Below are 14,634 nucleotides of genomic sequence, written 5' to 3'. Positions count from 1 at the left end.
AAAAATAAGTCAAATTTTGACCTACAGCAAGAACGATTTTGGTTTGAGGCTGCACTGCAACATCTTTGCATAATAACTTAGTACATGAACTGATGCAGGCCAACTTTCCATAAGGTCAGAGGAATTGAGGTTTTGAGCTGAGTGAGTGAGTTGCTCAAACATTCTCATTGCACTAGCACACCCAGAATAGTTGGCTGATGCTCTCAGAATATTTGGAACCAGCATTGCTTTAATGCTTTAACCAGCCTTGCGTTAATGAGATTGAAAGTGAATAGGTGGAGACAATAATATTAATAATAACAATGGACATATAGGCTATTTAAGGAGCTAGTTGAAGGATGCTTCATGCTGGATTTGCATGTTAAATAGTCAAGAGGACCAGCACTGATAATCTGACAATAATTTAATATTTTGAATGTCAGTAGGATTTATCCAAATGCTTAAAATGTGTACTGGAATAAAAGCCTATATACTCCTATCCACTTATCTCGAGCCAGTTTATATTGACATCTTGCATATGTCGACAAAAAAGTCCCGATCCCTTCCCATGTATGTCTACATCAGGGTGGTCCCAACCTTTTGGCTGCCGAGTGACGGATTCCCTATTTGAGAATGGTCTGAATGCCACATAAGCAATATTTTGTGTTTGCCTTCGAGAAACATAACATCATTGACACGGCACCTTTTTCATGTTGAGAGGACATCTCAAAGCGCTCAAACCTGCCGGTGTGGCACCCGAGCTGGGGGTGGGAGTCGAGGGAGATGGGATGAGGAGGGGAAAAGATGAAAAAAGCATGGTCATAGAGTTAGATCTTGATTTACCTTGAAAGAGGGGAGGGAAGGAGGGACAGAGTCAGAGGAACTCCAGGAATGGAACTCCAGAGAGCATGGACAAAATGGCAATGGTGGGGCAGATGGGGGACATGAAGTAAGCTGGTGTTTCCTGGGCAAAGGGAACAGCCAGGTTGGGAGGTCACAGAGGTGGGGTGGGGGGATGAAGGATGTAGTGGAGTTTTTCACTGGGGAAAGGGGTAGTTGACTGAGGAAATTGCAAGGCACGTACCTCGGTGTCTGTTCTCGCCCCCCTCTCCCCCCCCAACGGGGGACGAGAGAGACTCTGATTGTTTGTCTTGACAGTGAACCATGAAACGCTGCCCTCACTTCAACTCTCTTTTTTGTTTCCCTCCTCCTCTTCCTCAAGCTCTTTCCCTCAATCACTCTCTCTTTCTTTCATGCACTCTCTCACACATATTCTCTTCCCCCTCTCTCTCTGCTATACAAATGTAATCTTGTTGTTGTTTCCTTCTCTCACCCCTCCCTCACATTCTCTATTTCTCTCAATCACTCTCTCACTCTCTGTCAATCACCCTCTCAATCCCTCCTCTCTCTCCTCCATTTCTCTCACATAAAGTTTCTCCCTTTCCGTCAATCATTCACACTCTCACACCCTCTCTCTCACACCCTCTCTCACTCTCTATTCTCTCTCCCTCTCTCAATCATTCTTTGTCTCCCCCTCTGTGAATCACACTCTCTCTCCCTCTCTCACACAGTGTCTCTCTCTCTCTCCCCCTTTCTCACCTCTCTCACACACACACTCTCTCTTACTCAATCACTCTCCCTCCCTCTGTTCTGCCCCTCTGCCTCCCCTATCCCCCTCTCTCAAACCCTCTCTCTTCCCAAATGAGTGCGCGGTTCACTATCTGCGGGAGAAGCCAACGTTTGGTAAGGATGCGGTGGATAAGGAGACACACTTGCCTGTCAGGAAGCCCCTCCCTCAGCTCGGTTATACACGGCAGCAACAGCCGGCATTATTTCCATTCTCTGCGCTGCGTCCTCCCAACTGCTGGCTCCTGCCACTGCAATGTTGTAAATGGTCTCAGGCTGGATAAAATTATCCTCTGGGCCGAATGTGGCCGACCGGGCCGCCTGTTGGACCGCGCTGGTCCAGATCGACATAAACCTCGGTGTGTTTGCATTTTGTTATTACCACTTATGTCGACAGGCTCTTATCCTCACATGTGAGTCAGTGGGTGAGTGTGGCACTTGCCTGCACGAATGATTGACTGTGGCTTCTGTGTGCATGAGTGATTACATGCGAGTGTGTGTGTGGCATGTGTTCGGTTGGTTAGACGCTGCCCCGCGTGAAGGGTGTTTTATATAAATACAAGCTGTTGTTCGTCCGTTTATGTTGCCATCCCATTAATGTCGACAAAATTCGAACATCCCTGATATGTCGACATAAGTGGGTAGGACTGTATTTACCCATAGTACAGTAAAATCCTCAAACGCCATGAGATGCTTTTGACGGTAGGATAAGATGCTATATCAATTGGTAGGATTATTATTCAAAATATATAATTGCAATCCATTCTTAGCAGTTTATTCATGTGGATACTCCTTAAGAAGGCTTGTGAGTAGATGTTCTACATTTAGCAGAGAAAATTGTTCTGAATGAGCAGAATGCTGTTTTACATTTACATATACATTATGTGGAGAGTTTGGGTGATCTTGTTGAAACTCCTATACTAACATTCCTGATTTGCAGTTCTGCAGATATTGCAATTACTTTGCGAAACAGAGGACCTGATGCTTTTAAAGCTGATATTTATGGAGAGGCCATCATAGTAGAACAGCACATTTCTCGAGAAGGAATAAGGCAGTACAGATTAAAGAGTAAAACAGGTAGGTTGGTTGTTCTGGATTGTGTTTTAGAATATGATGAACACTGTCCCTATAGCCAAGAAGATTATAAACTTTCTAGTAATTAGGTCAGTCTGGTCCACCTAATCATCTGGACGTCAGCCATTTTCTTGAGCAGATAAGAATCTGGCTGCAGGTCCACTAGACATTTGCCTTATAAGGCACCAAAGTGCTATAACGGGAGTTCTACTGTCGCTGTTTGACCATGAGGTGGTGCTCAACAGCAGCTCATAGGCAAAGGTCCACTTGGTGTCTTCCAATTATAAGTTTGGTGAAATCTGGAACCCGTCTTTTGAGAATTATAGAATAATGCATTCTGTGTTGTACTGATCTGTGGCAGCCATGTATATACATGTCATATATCAGTGCAGTAAATAATAAGGAAGAAAAAATTAGAATAATTTTCACCTTATAGAATATGCAATGTAAATATTTGCCGTGCAGTTATACATTTCTGCTAATTCAATATCCTTTGTTCTCCACAGGACATTTAGTTTCTACAAAGAAAGAGGAACTCAATACAATATTGGACCAGTTCAATATTCAGGTAAGTTTTGTTTCTTAGTGACTTGAACTTTATCTAACTGAACCTGTGATGTATGCTTTTAAGTAAGGGAGTAGTGATAGTGCCTCTCAAGAAGACTTATCATGGGAGGTAGTTTTCAGGCCCTCTCTGAAGGTACCAGTTTCAGCAGTGGCATTTTTCCTGGCCACATTTGGGCTGAGTTGTTTTCACATCACTGGTCTTTGCGAACCCTAGACATTAGAGAACTTGTTTGTAAACTATGAATCAACTCAAAACTGTCATTACTTGTTTGAGAAGCGCTGTAGGACATATACACAATCTAAATTAAGCAAATTCCACTACTTCTGGAGGCTTCAGCAGTACAGGGCATGACTATGCAAGTAGTTCTAATGTATAATTGGGGCAAAACATAGGGCAAGTTTCCTTACTCCACACACCTCTGTTTACCTAGCAGTAATTAGGAACCCCATTGTTAATTGATTGACGGATCGCTTTTCTGGGGGTAATAATCCCTTCAAAGATTAAAAAATAATAATAGTAATTTGGCTACTCAATCCACGACTGTTTGTGGCACACTGCTTTGTGCAATTAATTGGCTGCTGTGTTTCACCCACAAATATATAGTCAATTCAGTTTACAGTATATTCTGTGAAACGCTTTGAGATGTCACGTGATAAGTCGCTGTATCTAATGCAAGGATTATTATTATAATTAAGAGTGCAATTCTGTTGCCTGAAGCATGAAATGGAGGAGCTGTGCATGTTTGTTACTAACAGAGTTTTATTGCTATCTAGGTAGATAACCCAGTATCAATTTTAACACAAGAAATGAGCAAACATTTCTTGCAATCCAAAAGTGAAGCAGATAAATATAAGGTAAGCTATATTATGTGTTCATGACAATGTTATGTGATCACCTAAATGTTTTTAAATGTGTAATAAACCCAATTCAACATTGTCTGTCGGTGATAATGAATGATGTAATTAAGCTTTTATCTAGAAACCCTTGTTTTCTTTTAATACATGTAGATATTGTGAATTCAAATGGATATAATGGAATTTATTACTATACTTTTTCAACATAACTGTTGATTTCAGTTCAATTCATTCTCACTTAGAAATACCACAAGTTCCTACTTCTTGAAGTATAACACTCAACAACTTGTTGTTCACTCATTATTACCTGAAAAATGCGTCAACTATAAAAGTCAAACATTTTGTTGCAAAATTAACAACCAGATATATCAACTAGTGGAAAACATATTCTTGATGTTGTTTTGAAGTAAAGCAGCACAGTTGCATTCTAATCTAAACTTGCATGTTTTCCATGTCTTTCATAAAACCGATCTTTTTTAAAAAAAAGTTTTTCATGAAAGCCACTCAGCTGGAACAGATGCGAGAAGATTATGCCCATATAATGCGGACCAAGGCACTAACAAATGAGAAAATTGGAAAACAGGATGAAGTAAGTACAAGTGTGCATAAATAAGTTAACTTTGGGATTTTAAGTGAAGTTCATATATATGCTGCTGAAGTATAACATTGCCTTTATGCTGTTGCTGCTGGTGGTTGGATTATAATTGTTCCTTTGATGCTCAGTGTTTGATGACGAAAGATCAAAGAAACGATTAAGGTTCAGTTATCAAGAACAAAAAGGACAACATGACTCAGTAGGATGGACTCATTTAAGAACCAATTTAAAAAAAAGATTTCTACATAATATGTCTGCATATTTCATTTTATGAAAATGGCTTGCAGTTGAATAATACAATTTATATAGCACCTTTCACATTAGGAGGAAGTCTCAAAAGTCTTGAGAAAACTAGATGGGCACCCGAACTGGGAGTGGGGCTGAACTGAGAGGATGACTGAAAATGAAGTCAAAGGGTTATGTTTTGAGACGTGCCTTGAATAAAAGGAGGGAGGGAGGGAACGCGCCAGATGGACTCAGGGATGGAGTTTGGAGAATCCAGCAAGCAGCTTTCATGTCATCGAGGATAGACGTGACTGCTTATATTTTATTTAATTTAAAAAAATCCAAATTCAATGTCGCTCAAAGAATCCTGATTCACTCTACATGGGATTGTCTAGAATTAGAAGATATCCAAGACTTACCATTTTTGTTGATTGCACCACTAAAGATCATAATTTTAAATATGCGGTTTCAGCTGGTTAAGCTCCAGTAGTTCCCCCAATGCACACCCTGGGTCTCCAGGCTTGGTTGTTGCCTCTTGAGTATACCCAGGGTTAATCTTGATGATATTCCAGGATCCTTATGGAGCTGCTTGCAGATGCTAACTTTAGCAGAGTGTCTCCCTAAAGGAAGGGAGACCACAGATGGTATTTCTACATGGAATTCAAAAATAGAAGTGAACTTCTAAAAGATAGATTTTAAACTGATAATCTTACTTGGAGGTGTCATGGTGATTTTATTTTTTTACTAGATTGCATTGTTTTAATAACAGAATATATTCACTCAATGTTTATAAATGTATCACATATATATGGCATTATTTATACATGTATAAATATGCGTACTTATAAAATGTATAAATTGTACAGCGACCAATCTAGCTGTGGTTTGGAATGTGTTGGACTAGAAAAGTGTCCTTCTGTGTATGTGCTTTAGTAAGTACAGTCACTGTAGCTTAAAGATTATATGTAATTGTCCATGAATGCACACTCCACCTTATTAAGCCAGGCCGGAACCTCAGCGTCTTGTTTGACACTCAACTATCCTTTATGCCCCACATCAATGCCATGATCCGCTCTGCCTTCCCCCACCTCCGCAACATTGCCCGGCTCCACCACTGACTCACACCGCAGACTCCCGACACCCTCATGCACGCATTCATAACATCCAGGCTTGACTATGCAAACTCCTTGCTTGTCGGGCTCCGCCAACTCCTCCCTCCGTAGGCTGTTGATCATTCAGAACTCTGCAGCCTCTGTCCTCTCCCACACCAGGCTCCATGGCCCAATCACGGCCAGCTTCACCCGACTCCACTGGCTTCCCATCACACAGAGGATACAGTTCAAGATCCGGGTCCTCACCTTGAAAGCCCTCCATGGCCTCGCTCTCCCCTACCTCTGCAACCTCCTAACCCCCTACCAACCTGCCCGCTCCTTCACTCAGTAGGCTCCGGGCTGCTTCACGTCTCCCGCCTTGCCCGCCTCACCATTGGCGGGCGGGCTTTCAGCCATTCTGCCTCCATCCTCTGGAATTCCATCCCACAGTCCCTCCGCCTCACCCCCTCTCTTACCTCCTTCAAGATCCATCTCAAGACCTTCCTCTTCGACTGTGACATTGGGCACCCTCCTTCCCCCCCGCCCTCCACCCGTTCCCAGCGCCTTGGGACGTCCTCCCGACGGGAAAGGCACTATACAAATGTAATTTTTGATGTTGTTGTAATTCAATCTTGTTGAAAAGTCCCTATCAGAACTAAAGGAGCTAGTCAAGGAAAAAGAAGATCGATATAAAAGCCTTGCATCACTAGATGAACTCCAGGAGAAACTGGAGCAGCTCAAGAATCAGATGGTCTGGGCACTGGTAAGTTATTTTATTTTGGGAGATTTAATGGAACGGTCTCACTGAAACAGAACAACAACTTGGATTTATATAGCGCCCTCCACGCCGTCCGGCATCTCAGAGCGCTTCAAGAAATAATATAGCGCTACATTTTTGTTTTTAGGTATTTGTGGTTTCAAACTCCCAACTCCGGAACTTTGAACTCACACTGTCTATGGTGCCACTCCAGTACAGTCTTGGGGGATAGGTGCAATGTTGGTGGTGCCATCCTTTGGATGAACTGAGATCTCGCCTGCCTATTCAAGGCACCACTAAAGATCCTGTGGCACTATTTGAAATGCGTTGGGAGTTTCTAGACTTCTAGCAAACAACCCCTCCCTCCATTAAAATTGGTCATTCACTTCATTATATGGAAATTGGCTGCTGCATTTGTCTACGGAATAGTCATTGTACTCAGTAAATTCTCCGAAGCTCTTTGAGATGTTTTGGTGGTAGTGTGATGACAAGTTCTGTGCACAGGTCTCTGTATTAGATCTAACTATACAGTATTACCCAGCTTGATTTGTATTAATACCACCCAGTATTCTCATTCAATAGAGAAAAGTGAAGGGATTCCCAGTGTCTGGCCAAGAATTCTGCAGAATAATTTGTAATTCACATTGTGGATGTTTGTGGGACACATTGTGTACAAAAACGCTACAATAATCAGTATTCTTGGTAACAATTATTTGTGAAGCGCTTTGAGACGTTTTGACATTTTAGGTTCTGTAACAAATACAAGGATTATTATAATTATCAAACAGATAATATAAAACATGTGTTATCAATATACAATACAACACAGTTCTAAGGAATAATAATGGGATATGTAATAATAAAAAAGGCAAGGAGTGCATACATAATAATATTAATAATCCTTGATTACGTCCGCAAGCACAACCCTGAGCCTCCGGTTTCTTGCCACTCTCTCTCCTTCTCGCACTCTGACCTCTCCATTCATGGTCTCCTACGTTGTTCCAATGAAGCACAGCACAAGCTCAAGGAACAGACCTGGTCTATCTGCTAAGGCCCTTACAGCCCTCTGGCCCTTACAGCCCTCTGGCCTCAATATTGATTTCAATCACTTCAGACCATAAGAACAGCTCCCAACTCCCATAACAGCTTATCTTTCTCTTCTCCCTCTTCTGTGACCATTAACACATCATCTGAGTCCCAGACACACCATTTCTCTCTCTGGCCTGCCTCTGCTGCCCTCCTTTGTTTTGGATCAGTAACACCTCTCATCTCCTGTCCTCCATCCCATTTTCTCCTTTGTCTTTCTTGCCCCGCCACCCCTCTCTGTTAGTCCTTAAAACCTCTCCCAACATTCCCCTCTTCTGACGAAGAGTCATAAACCAAAGATTTTTTTATCCAAGATTAAATTTAAATTCTGGTAGTAGAGCTAAAAAGATAGTGTGTTCTCTTTATTTTCTCTCCCCTCCTGCACTTTGTATGAAAATATATCAAAAGCAACGAGTCGTGAAAGTGTTGAAGTACATGAGAATGCAGCCTACATCTGAAGTTTATCGACATAGATATTTATGATCCAATATAAGCCTTGCTAGAATAAGAATGATCTTTGCTTAGTTTAAGAATTACCACAAGCTATAATGCATGGCTTGGCACAGAGATAGCAACAACTGAAACCAACGAAGCATGAAGATAACACAATAGTAAATATATCACTATTTGGTATATCAATATATTTAATATATCTGTTCGTAACTTGCTTGCACTATGGACTGGTTAAACATCCAGCTTCTGATACATAAAATGCAGGTGCATAAGGCCTCCTGATATTTCAGCGACTGCTGGAAAAACTTGGAAGACTGATTGTAGGCTCTTGCAACATGGTTCAGAGACCTGATTGTCTATCTGGCAATCTGAAAGTATCCATTGGCAACTCCTATAACATGGGATCTGATTTTAAGGACCCAAACCATCACAGACCAACTCTATTGAGCAATCAAAAAATGTTTTCACATCATTTTAGAATAATATTACAGTACATTAAAAATACCAAAATTGCAGTTTGAGAGATGGTGGTGTTTAGGGTCAGAAATATACCAGTGAATCACTTTTAGGAATTAAACAAATGTTTTATTTATGAAAATATCAAAACAAACTATTACCGAATGAATAAAAGCAAAGCAACAGTTTGTACAACTCCACAGTGCCTTTTCCTTCAATGCACTCACCTACAAATACACACTGAGGCCAGTTCTCTTATATAGGTTGTTGCCTTCAATTACCTCATTAGCCTGGTAATGAGGTCTTGACATTTCAGTTTCTTCAATCCAACAGTCTGCCTCCCTACTGTAAACAGTGATAACATGTTTTCGAAATGTTAAAACACTGGCAATTTTCCATGGCTGTTATGACATTGTGTCAGCCTTTCTCTCGCTTTGACATTGTAACTTTTTCAGGCTTCTTTCTCATTCTCTCTCTGATTCGTTTAATTCTTTATTCTTTTCCATCTATATGACCCTCTAACTATTCACTGTTAATAGTTAATAATAATCCCTCCAAAACCAAAAACAATAATAAATTGGTCATTTTCATTCTACGACTGTTTGTGGGACATTGCTGTGCGCAATTGGCTGCCGCGTTCGCCCACAAATATACAGTCAATTCACTTTACAGTGTGTTCTGTGAAGCGCTTTGGGATGTCCTCCTGACATGAAAAGCGCTATATCAAATGCAAGGATTATTAATATTATTATTATTAATTTCAGATTTTCATTATGGATTAATCATGTTACATGTATAGAATATTTAAAGAAAGGAACCAGTTCAATTTGTGCTCTTGAGATTTTACAATTTGTGCTCTGAGATTTGCAATCCATAGAAGATGCCTCTGTGATGTATGAGTGCAGCCTCTAATCAATTTTATTTAAAAAAGCTTTCACATATATGCCCAGAGCTTATTTATGTTCTGAAATGTGTATCCTTTGATATTTGGTTAGGTTTTAGTCAGGTTAATGGATTTTGATAACCAAGGTAAAATTTGAGCATTACATTTTTGGCATTGTCTTATGGACATACAATAAATTGGATTATGTTAGTAAATATTCAGAAATCAGGGATGGGGGGAGATTCACGTTTTAAAATGTCATAACAAATGGATTGGAAATCCATATGTCCATGAGCCCTCTGTGTTAAGATGCAATATCCATCTACTTGAATTATGAACTGTAACTTGAAATGGCTTATATTAGATTATATTCACTTTGTGGAGTCCTGTAGCTCAGTGGTTAGAACACTCGCCTCGCAAGTGAGAGACCTGGGTTCGATTCCCAGCAGGGCGACACCTTGGGCAAGTTTCCTTACTCCACATGCCTGATAGTAATCCCTCAAGAAAAAAAATTGGTTACTTCAATCCACGACTCTGTGGGACACTGCTGTACGCAATTGGTTGCTGTGTTTCGCCCAAAAATATACAGTCGATTCACTACAGTGTATTCTGTGAAGTGCTTTGAGATGTCTAGAAAACGTGAACAGCGCTATATCAGATGCAAGGATTATTATGGCTAAAATGCTTTGTGTTTTTTTATTTCAAGGTCATCGAGCTTGAAAAAGACTTGCAACCAATAAAAGCTCGTATTAAAACAGAAGAAGGTCGCAGTGTCAAATATGATCAGAAAGTAGAGGAATGGCAGGTGATTACCATGGAGATTATGTTCACTTTTGCTTTGAAAACTTGTCTAAATTCACATTTGCCTGATCTAGCTGACATTTTAAAATGATGTCCTCTTGTTCTGGATTCTACACTGATGGAAATGTCAATCCTTGATTGTGATGTTCTCGGTTGTTTTTACTATCTTAAAGAGCACATTCAAATTACCCTTTAACCTCTAGGGCAGTGTGGTCCGATAGAAATTACTGACTAGCCACAAGTATGGCTACAGCAACACCATTTTAACCACCTGTACTCATTTTTGTAGAAAACGCCTTACACTCACACAATACAGGCGAATGTTTACATATATATTTACTTAATACATCTACCACCATTCAGTGCAAAACTTTGGAGTCTTCCTCTTTATTTTTCTTTCTCGAGACGCACCAGGCCTGCCCCTGCTCTCCATCCAGAACATGGTTGGATGCTGTTTGCCCATTGCCATGATGTGCCCTGTTGGAGCTGCTTGTGATTCGCTGGGCTTGCTTTCTTCTCCTGGCCTGGAGCAGTTTTCCCAATTGGTTGAGCTGACCATGATTGCCAGCTCCCCTCTCCATATCTCCCTGTTGGTGTTTCCGTTGTGCTGAAATCCAGTGTTACACACTATTTTATCAGATAATCAATAAGCAGTAACCAAGGAAGTAAAGCCCACACAGTGATCAAAAAACACTTGCTTTTCATCTTACTATTTTACCAACAAACACACAAAAAGGTGAAAGTATATATGCAAATATGAGTTTTGAGATCACATGCTCAACGACTATTTTATTTACGAATCAAAAATGCAATTTTGCCATATCTGGATTCCCAATTCGCCACATGTGGCTTGTGACTTGTATTGGACAACCCTGCTCTAGAGTATTTCACCCAAATTTGTCCATACAGTATACTCCTCGTAACTTGTCACTCCAAGAGAAAGGGCTGAGAGACAAATTATCCGATTGCCGAGTTTGGCGTATGTATAAATGCATGAATAAATGTGGCCGGGATATTGACAACATAATGACTTAAGTGGTAGTCACAAGTTAAGCCAGAGTTGCATTTTCAGGAATTTACTGTATTTTCATCAGAGTTATGTCCTTCACCCTCTATCATCCTGGTGAATTGCCGCTGGTCATATAGGAACAAGGACCTGTTGATCTTGCTCTTGTTATTAAGTCTCTGTCAACTCTTTAATTCTATTTCCCACCTTTACATTTCTTAATTTCCTGTGTCACCCTGGCTCATTCGGTAGCCTCTGCCACCCTCTGCGGAAGCCTCAGTCATGTCTTGTTGAAGGTGCCATGCTTCAGATGAGATGCTACACCAAGATCCCGTTCAAGTGTATGTTAAAGATCCCATGTTATTGTTCACAAAGAGAAGGGAGTTTCTCCCTTCTTTTCCGTAAAGAATATAACTAACTGCATTAGCACTTTCTTTTAGATTCTTAACTCATTGTGATGAATGGCAGCATATTGGGAAATTAGGAAGTAGAGCTGACTTTTTTCTCTTTGTTGTTTGGGGTTGGTTGAGTGTAAGTGGAGAGCGGTTTCCAAGAGGAATATGACATTTGAAGTTAAAACCCAAAACTTCTATAGTCTTGGCTCTGTTTCGCATTTTGCCCTTTGCAATATAATTGGTCAATTTACGTGCGAAAGACAGCAGCAAGAATTATGGAAAAACACACATTGTGTTTGAACGTAAACCTCATTTGGGTCAGAATACAAGTAAGAGGCATTCTACTATCGATGTTTCATATGATCTGTAAAATTACTCTCCGCATCTTGCAATTGCAGAAGGAAATTCACATCTTCAGTTATAATAAATGTGTTTGTCTGCCCAGCTTTGCAAATAAAATAGGAAGATTTTAAATGTTAGTTTGGGGTTTAAACTCATTTGTGCATTGTAGTTGAGCTGGTTTTGAAGTTCTATAATGCAGATCTGATTCCTTGAATGATCTAAATTTAACAAATGCACAGCAATTGTTACTATTTTTAAAATATATAAAAGTAACTTTGTTCTTTAGGTCAAAGTCAGTGAGGAAGAAGAAAAATTTAAAGCAGTTCAAGATCGGTTGCAGAAAATTACAGAGGAAACGCAAGTATTAGGACCACAGCGTACTGCTTTGAAAGAAGATGTACAAAGTAAAAACAAAGCATATAAAGAAACCGAGGTAGGTTTAATTAATAATCTGAACAGATGTATGAAATGCTATATTTTGTAAAGGCAATAACATATGAAAGAAATGAGCTAACAATGCACCATTTCTTGATGTATTCATCCCAAGGTTGCTTTGCTCTAGAACACAAAAATGTTGTCAAATGAAATATTTAAGGAGGTAGATGAATACAGTAAAACTCGTAAAAGTCTTTATAAGTCATATAGTGGTACATTCACCTCAGTCTCATTTACTTTTCTATCAATACCACTTGGATTTCTTTGCACTGCTTGTATTAATCACCTCCTAACACTGCTCCCCTCCATTATTCCCACATTTACCGTGAAGTCCGAGTTGCAGGTAAATTGCATAAGTCATATAAAATCCAATTTAATCAATAATCACCATTGTGCATGCATAATTCAGTGCAGCCGGTAAGTGTGCATGGGTCAAGATGCAATGAATCGTGGGAAATGTAATCTTGACCCGTCACTGAATGTGACCTGCTAATCCCATATCAACCTGTCCACTCACTCCACTCAGCAGGTTCCGGCCTGCTCCACGTCCCCCGCTCGACCTGCCCCACCTTTGGCGTTTGTGCCTTCAGCCTCTCTGCCACCACCCTTTGGAACTCCATCCCACAGTCCCTTTGCCTCGCTCCCTCCCTTGCCTCCTTCAAGGCATGTCTCAAGACCCTCCTCTTCGAACACACCTTTGGTCACACTCCGACCCCCTGCCCTCTGTACCCTCCTGATCCCAACCCCCTGCTCAGTTGTCTGAATCCCTGACTCTCCAGTGCCTTGGGATGTCCTCCTGATGTGAAAAGCGCTATACAAATGTAATTTATTGTACTTTCTTTTAAAATTTATACAAGCCTTGCTTTAATCTTTCTTGATCTAATTTTGAAGTGTCTTACTGTATATCACAGCTATGTTTGCGATTTAATTAACTAATTGCCCATATACAAAAGAATTTAAACTTTTTGAACTCTTTGTCAGGCAATGTTCCACCGCTACAGAACACAGTCGAAACAGCTTGAAAAAGATCATACACAATTACAACGCCGAATTGAAGAACTGAAAAATAGGTCTGAGGATTTTTGTGCAGTCTTAAGAAAATCTGGTTGGATCTTTTCTTACTTTACAAACCTAAATTATTTGCATTTTAGAAGTTGAGTCTTGCGTTTGACCAAATTCATACATCAGATTGTAATTTTTTTAGATAAATGTACGCATGTGTAGTATTTTAAATACAATTTTTCTTCCGTCACCCAAAATATATTTCAACTTTAACACTTTTCTTCAATTTTTCAACAGTGTAAATCAAAGCTCACAGGCTGACCTGCGGGAACGGCAGGAAAGAATTAACAGTCAGCAGGAGCAGCTGAAAGTGCTGAAGGATCAGGAGGCCACCACCCTGCAGCAGACAGACCAGTTTCAACATGCAATCAGCAAATCCAGAGACGAACTGTATCAACTTAGGTTTGTCCTCCAGCACAGCTTGGTCGATAAATTGTATTAATAACCTAATAGTGTCTGCCATTGATGAAACGCAACTGGCTACTACATTTTGCCTACAAAAAATAGTCAATTCACTTCACAGTATATTCTGTATAGCGCTTTGAGATGTCTCAATGAAATGATAAGGGACTTTATCAAATGCAAGGATTATTATGTTTTTTCTTCTCAGTAGCTAAAATCATATCAGTGGAGGCATAAAGTATATGAAGCAAAGAGCTTTTTTAAAAAAAAATTTATCTGGAAGAGCTGGAACTATAATAATCCTTGCATTTGATATAGCGCTTTTCAAGTCTTCTAGACGTCTCAAAGTGCTTCACAGAATAGACTGTAAAGTGAATTGACTATATTTGTGGGCGAAATGCAGCAGCCAATTGCGCACAGCAGTGTCCCACAAACAGTCGTGGATTGAAGTGACCAATTTATTATTGTTTTTTTTTCTTGAGGGATTATGTCTAAAATTGACTTTCCTCACCTGGAGGCTGTTGTACTCGGGTTCATTGATGAA

At 40.2% G+C, this 14,634-nt stretch overlaps 1 protein-coding gene across 6 annotated transcripts in view; it reads left to right on the top strand.

Moving 5' to 3' along the window:
* The window catches only part of smc6 (structural maintenance of chromosomes 6), a 46,630-nt gene that overhangs the window by 13,439 nt on the left and 18,557 nt on the right, over nucleotides 1-14,634 (top strand). For 5 of the 6 annotated variants that reach the window (XM_042333036.1, XM_042333035.1, XM_007897051.1 and 2 more), the window contains 9 exons: nucleotides 2,546-2,682; nucleotides 3,186-3,247; nucleotides 4,021-4,101; nucleotides 4,589-4,690; nucleotides 6,656-6,775; nucleotides 10,354-10,452; nucleotides 12,478-12,624; nucleotides 13,608-13,696; nucleotides 13,926-14,090. In XM_042333036.1, the coding sequence (XP_042188970.1) occupies nucleotides 2,546-2,682; nucleotides 3,186-3,247; nucleotides 4,021-4,101; nucleotides 4,589-4,690; nucleotides 6,656-6,775; nucleotides 10,354-10,452; nucleotides 12,478-12,624; nucleotides 13,608-13,696; nucleotides 13,926-14,090 (1,002 nt within the window). The remainder of the gene's footprint in view (nucleotides 1-2,545; nucleotides 2,683-3,185; nucleotides 3,248-4,020; nucleotides 4,102-4,588; nucleotides 4,691-6,655; nucleotides 6,776-10,353; nucleotides 10,453-12,477; nucleotides 12,625-13,607; nucleotides 13,697-13,925; nucleotides 14,091-14,634) is intronic. The other variant, XM_042333037.1, reaches the window with a different exon arrangement.

Source organism: Callorhinchus milii, unplaced genomic scaffold, assembly GCF_018977255.1.
Source record: "Callorhinchus milii isolate IMCB2004 unplaced genomic scaffold, IMCB_Cmil_1.0 Scaffold3, whole genome shotgun sequence".
NCBI lineage: Eukaryota > Metazoa > Chordata > Chondrichthyes > Chimaeriformes > Callorhinchidae > Callorhinchus > Callorhinchus milii.
This window is presented reverse-complemented; position numbering and strand designations above follow the sequence as displayed.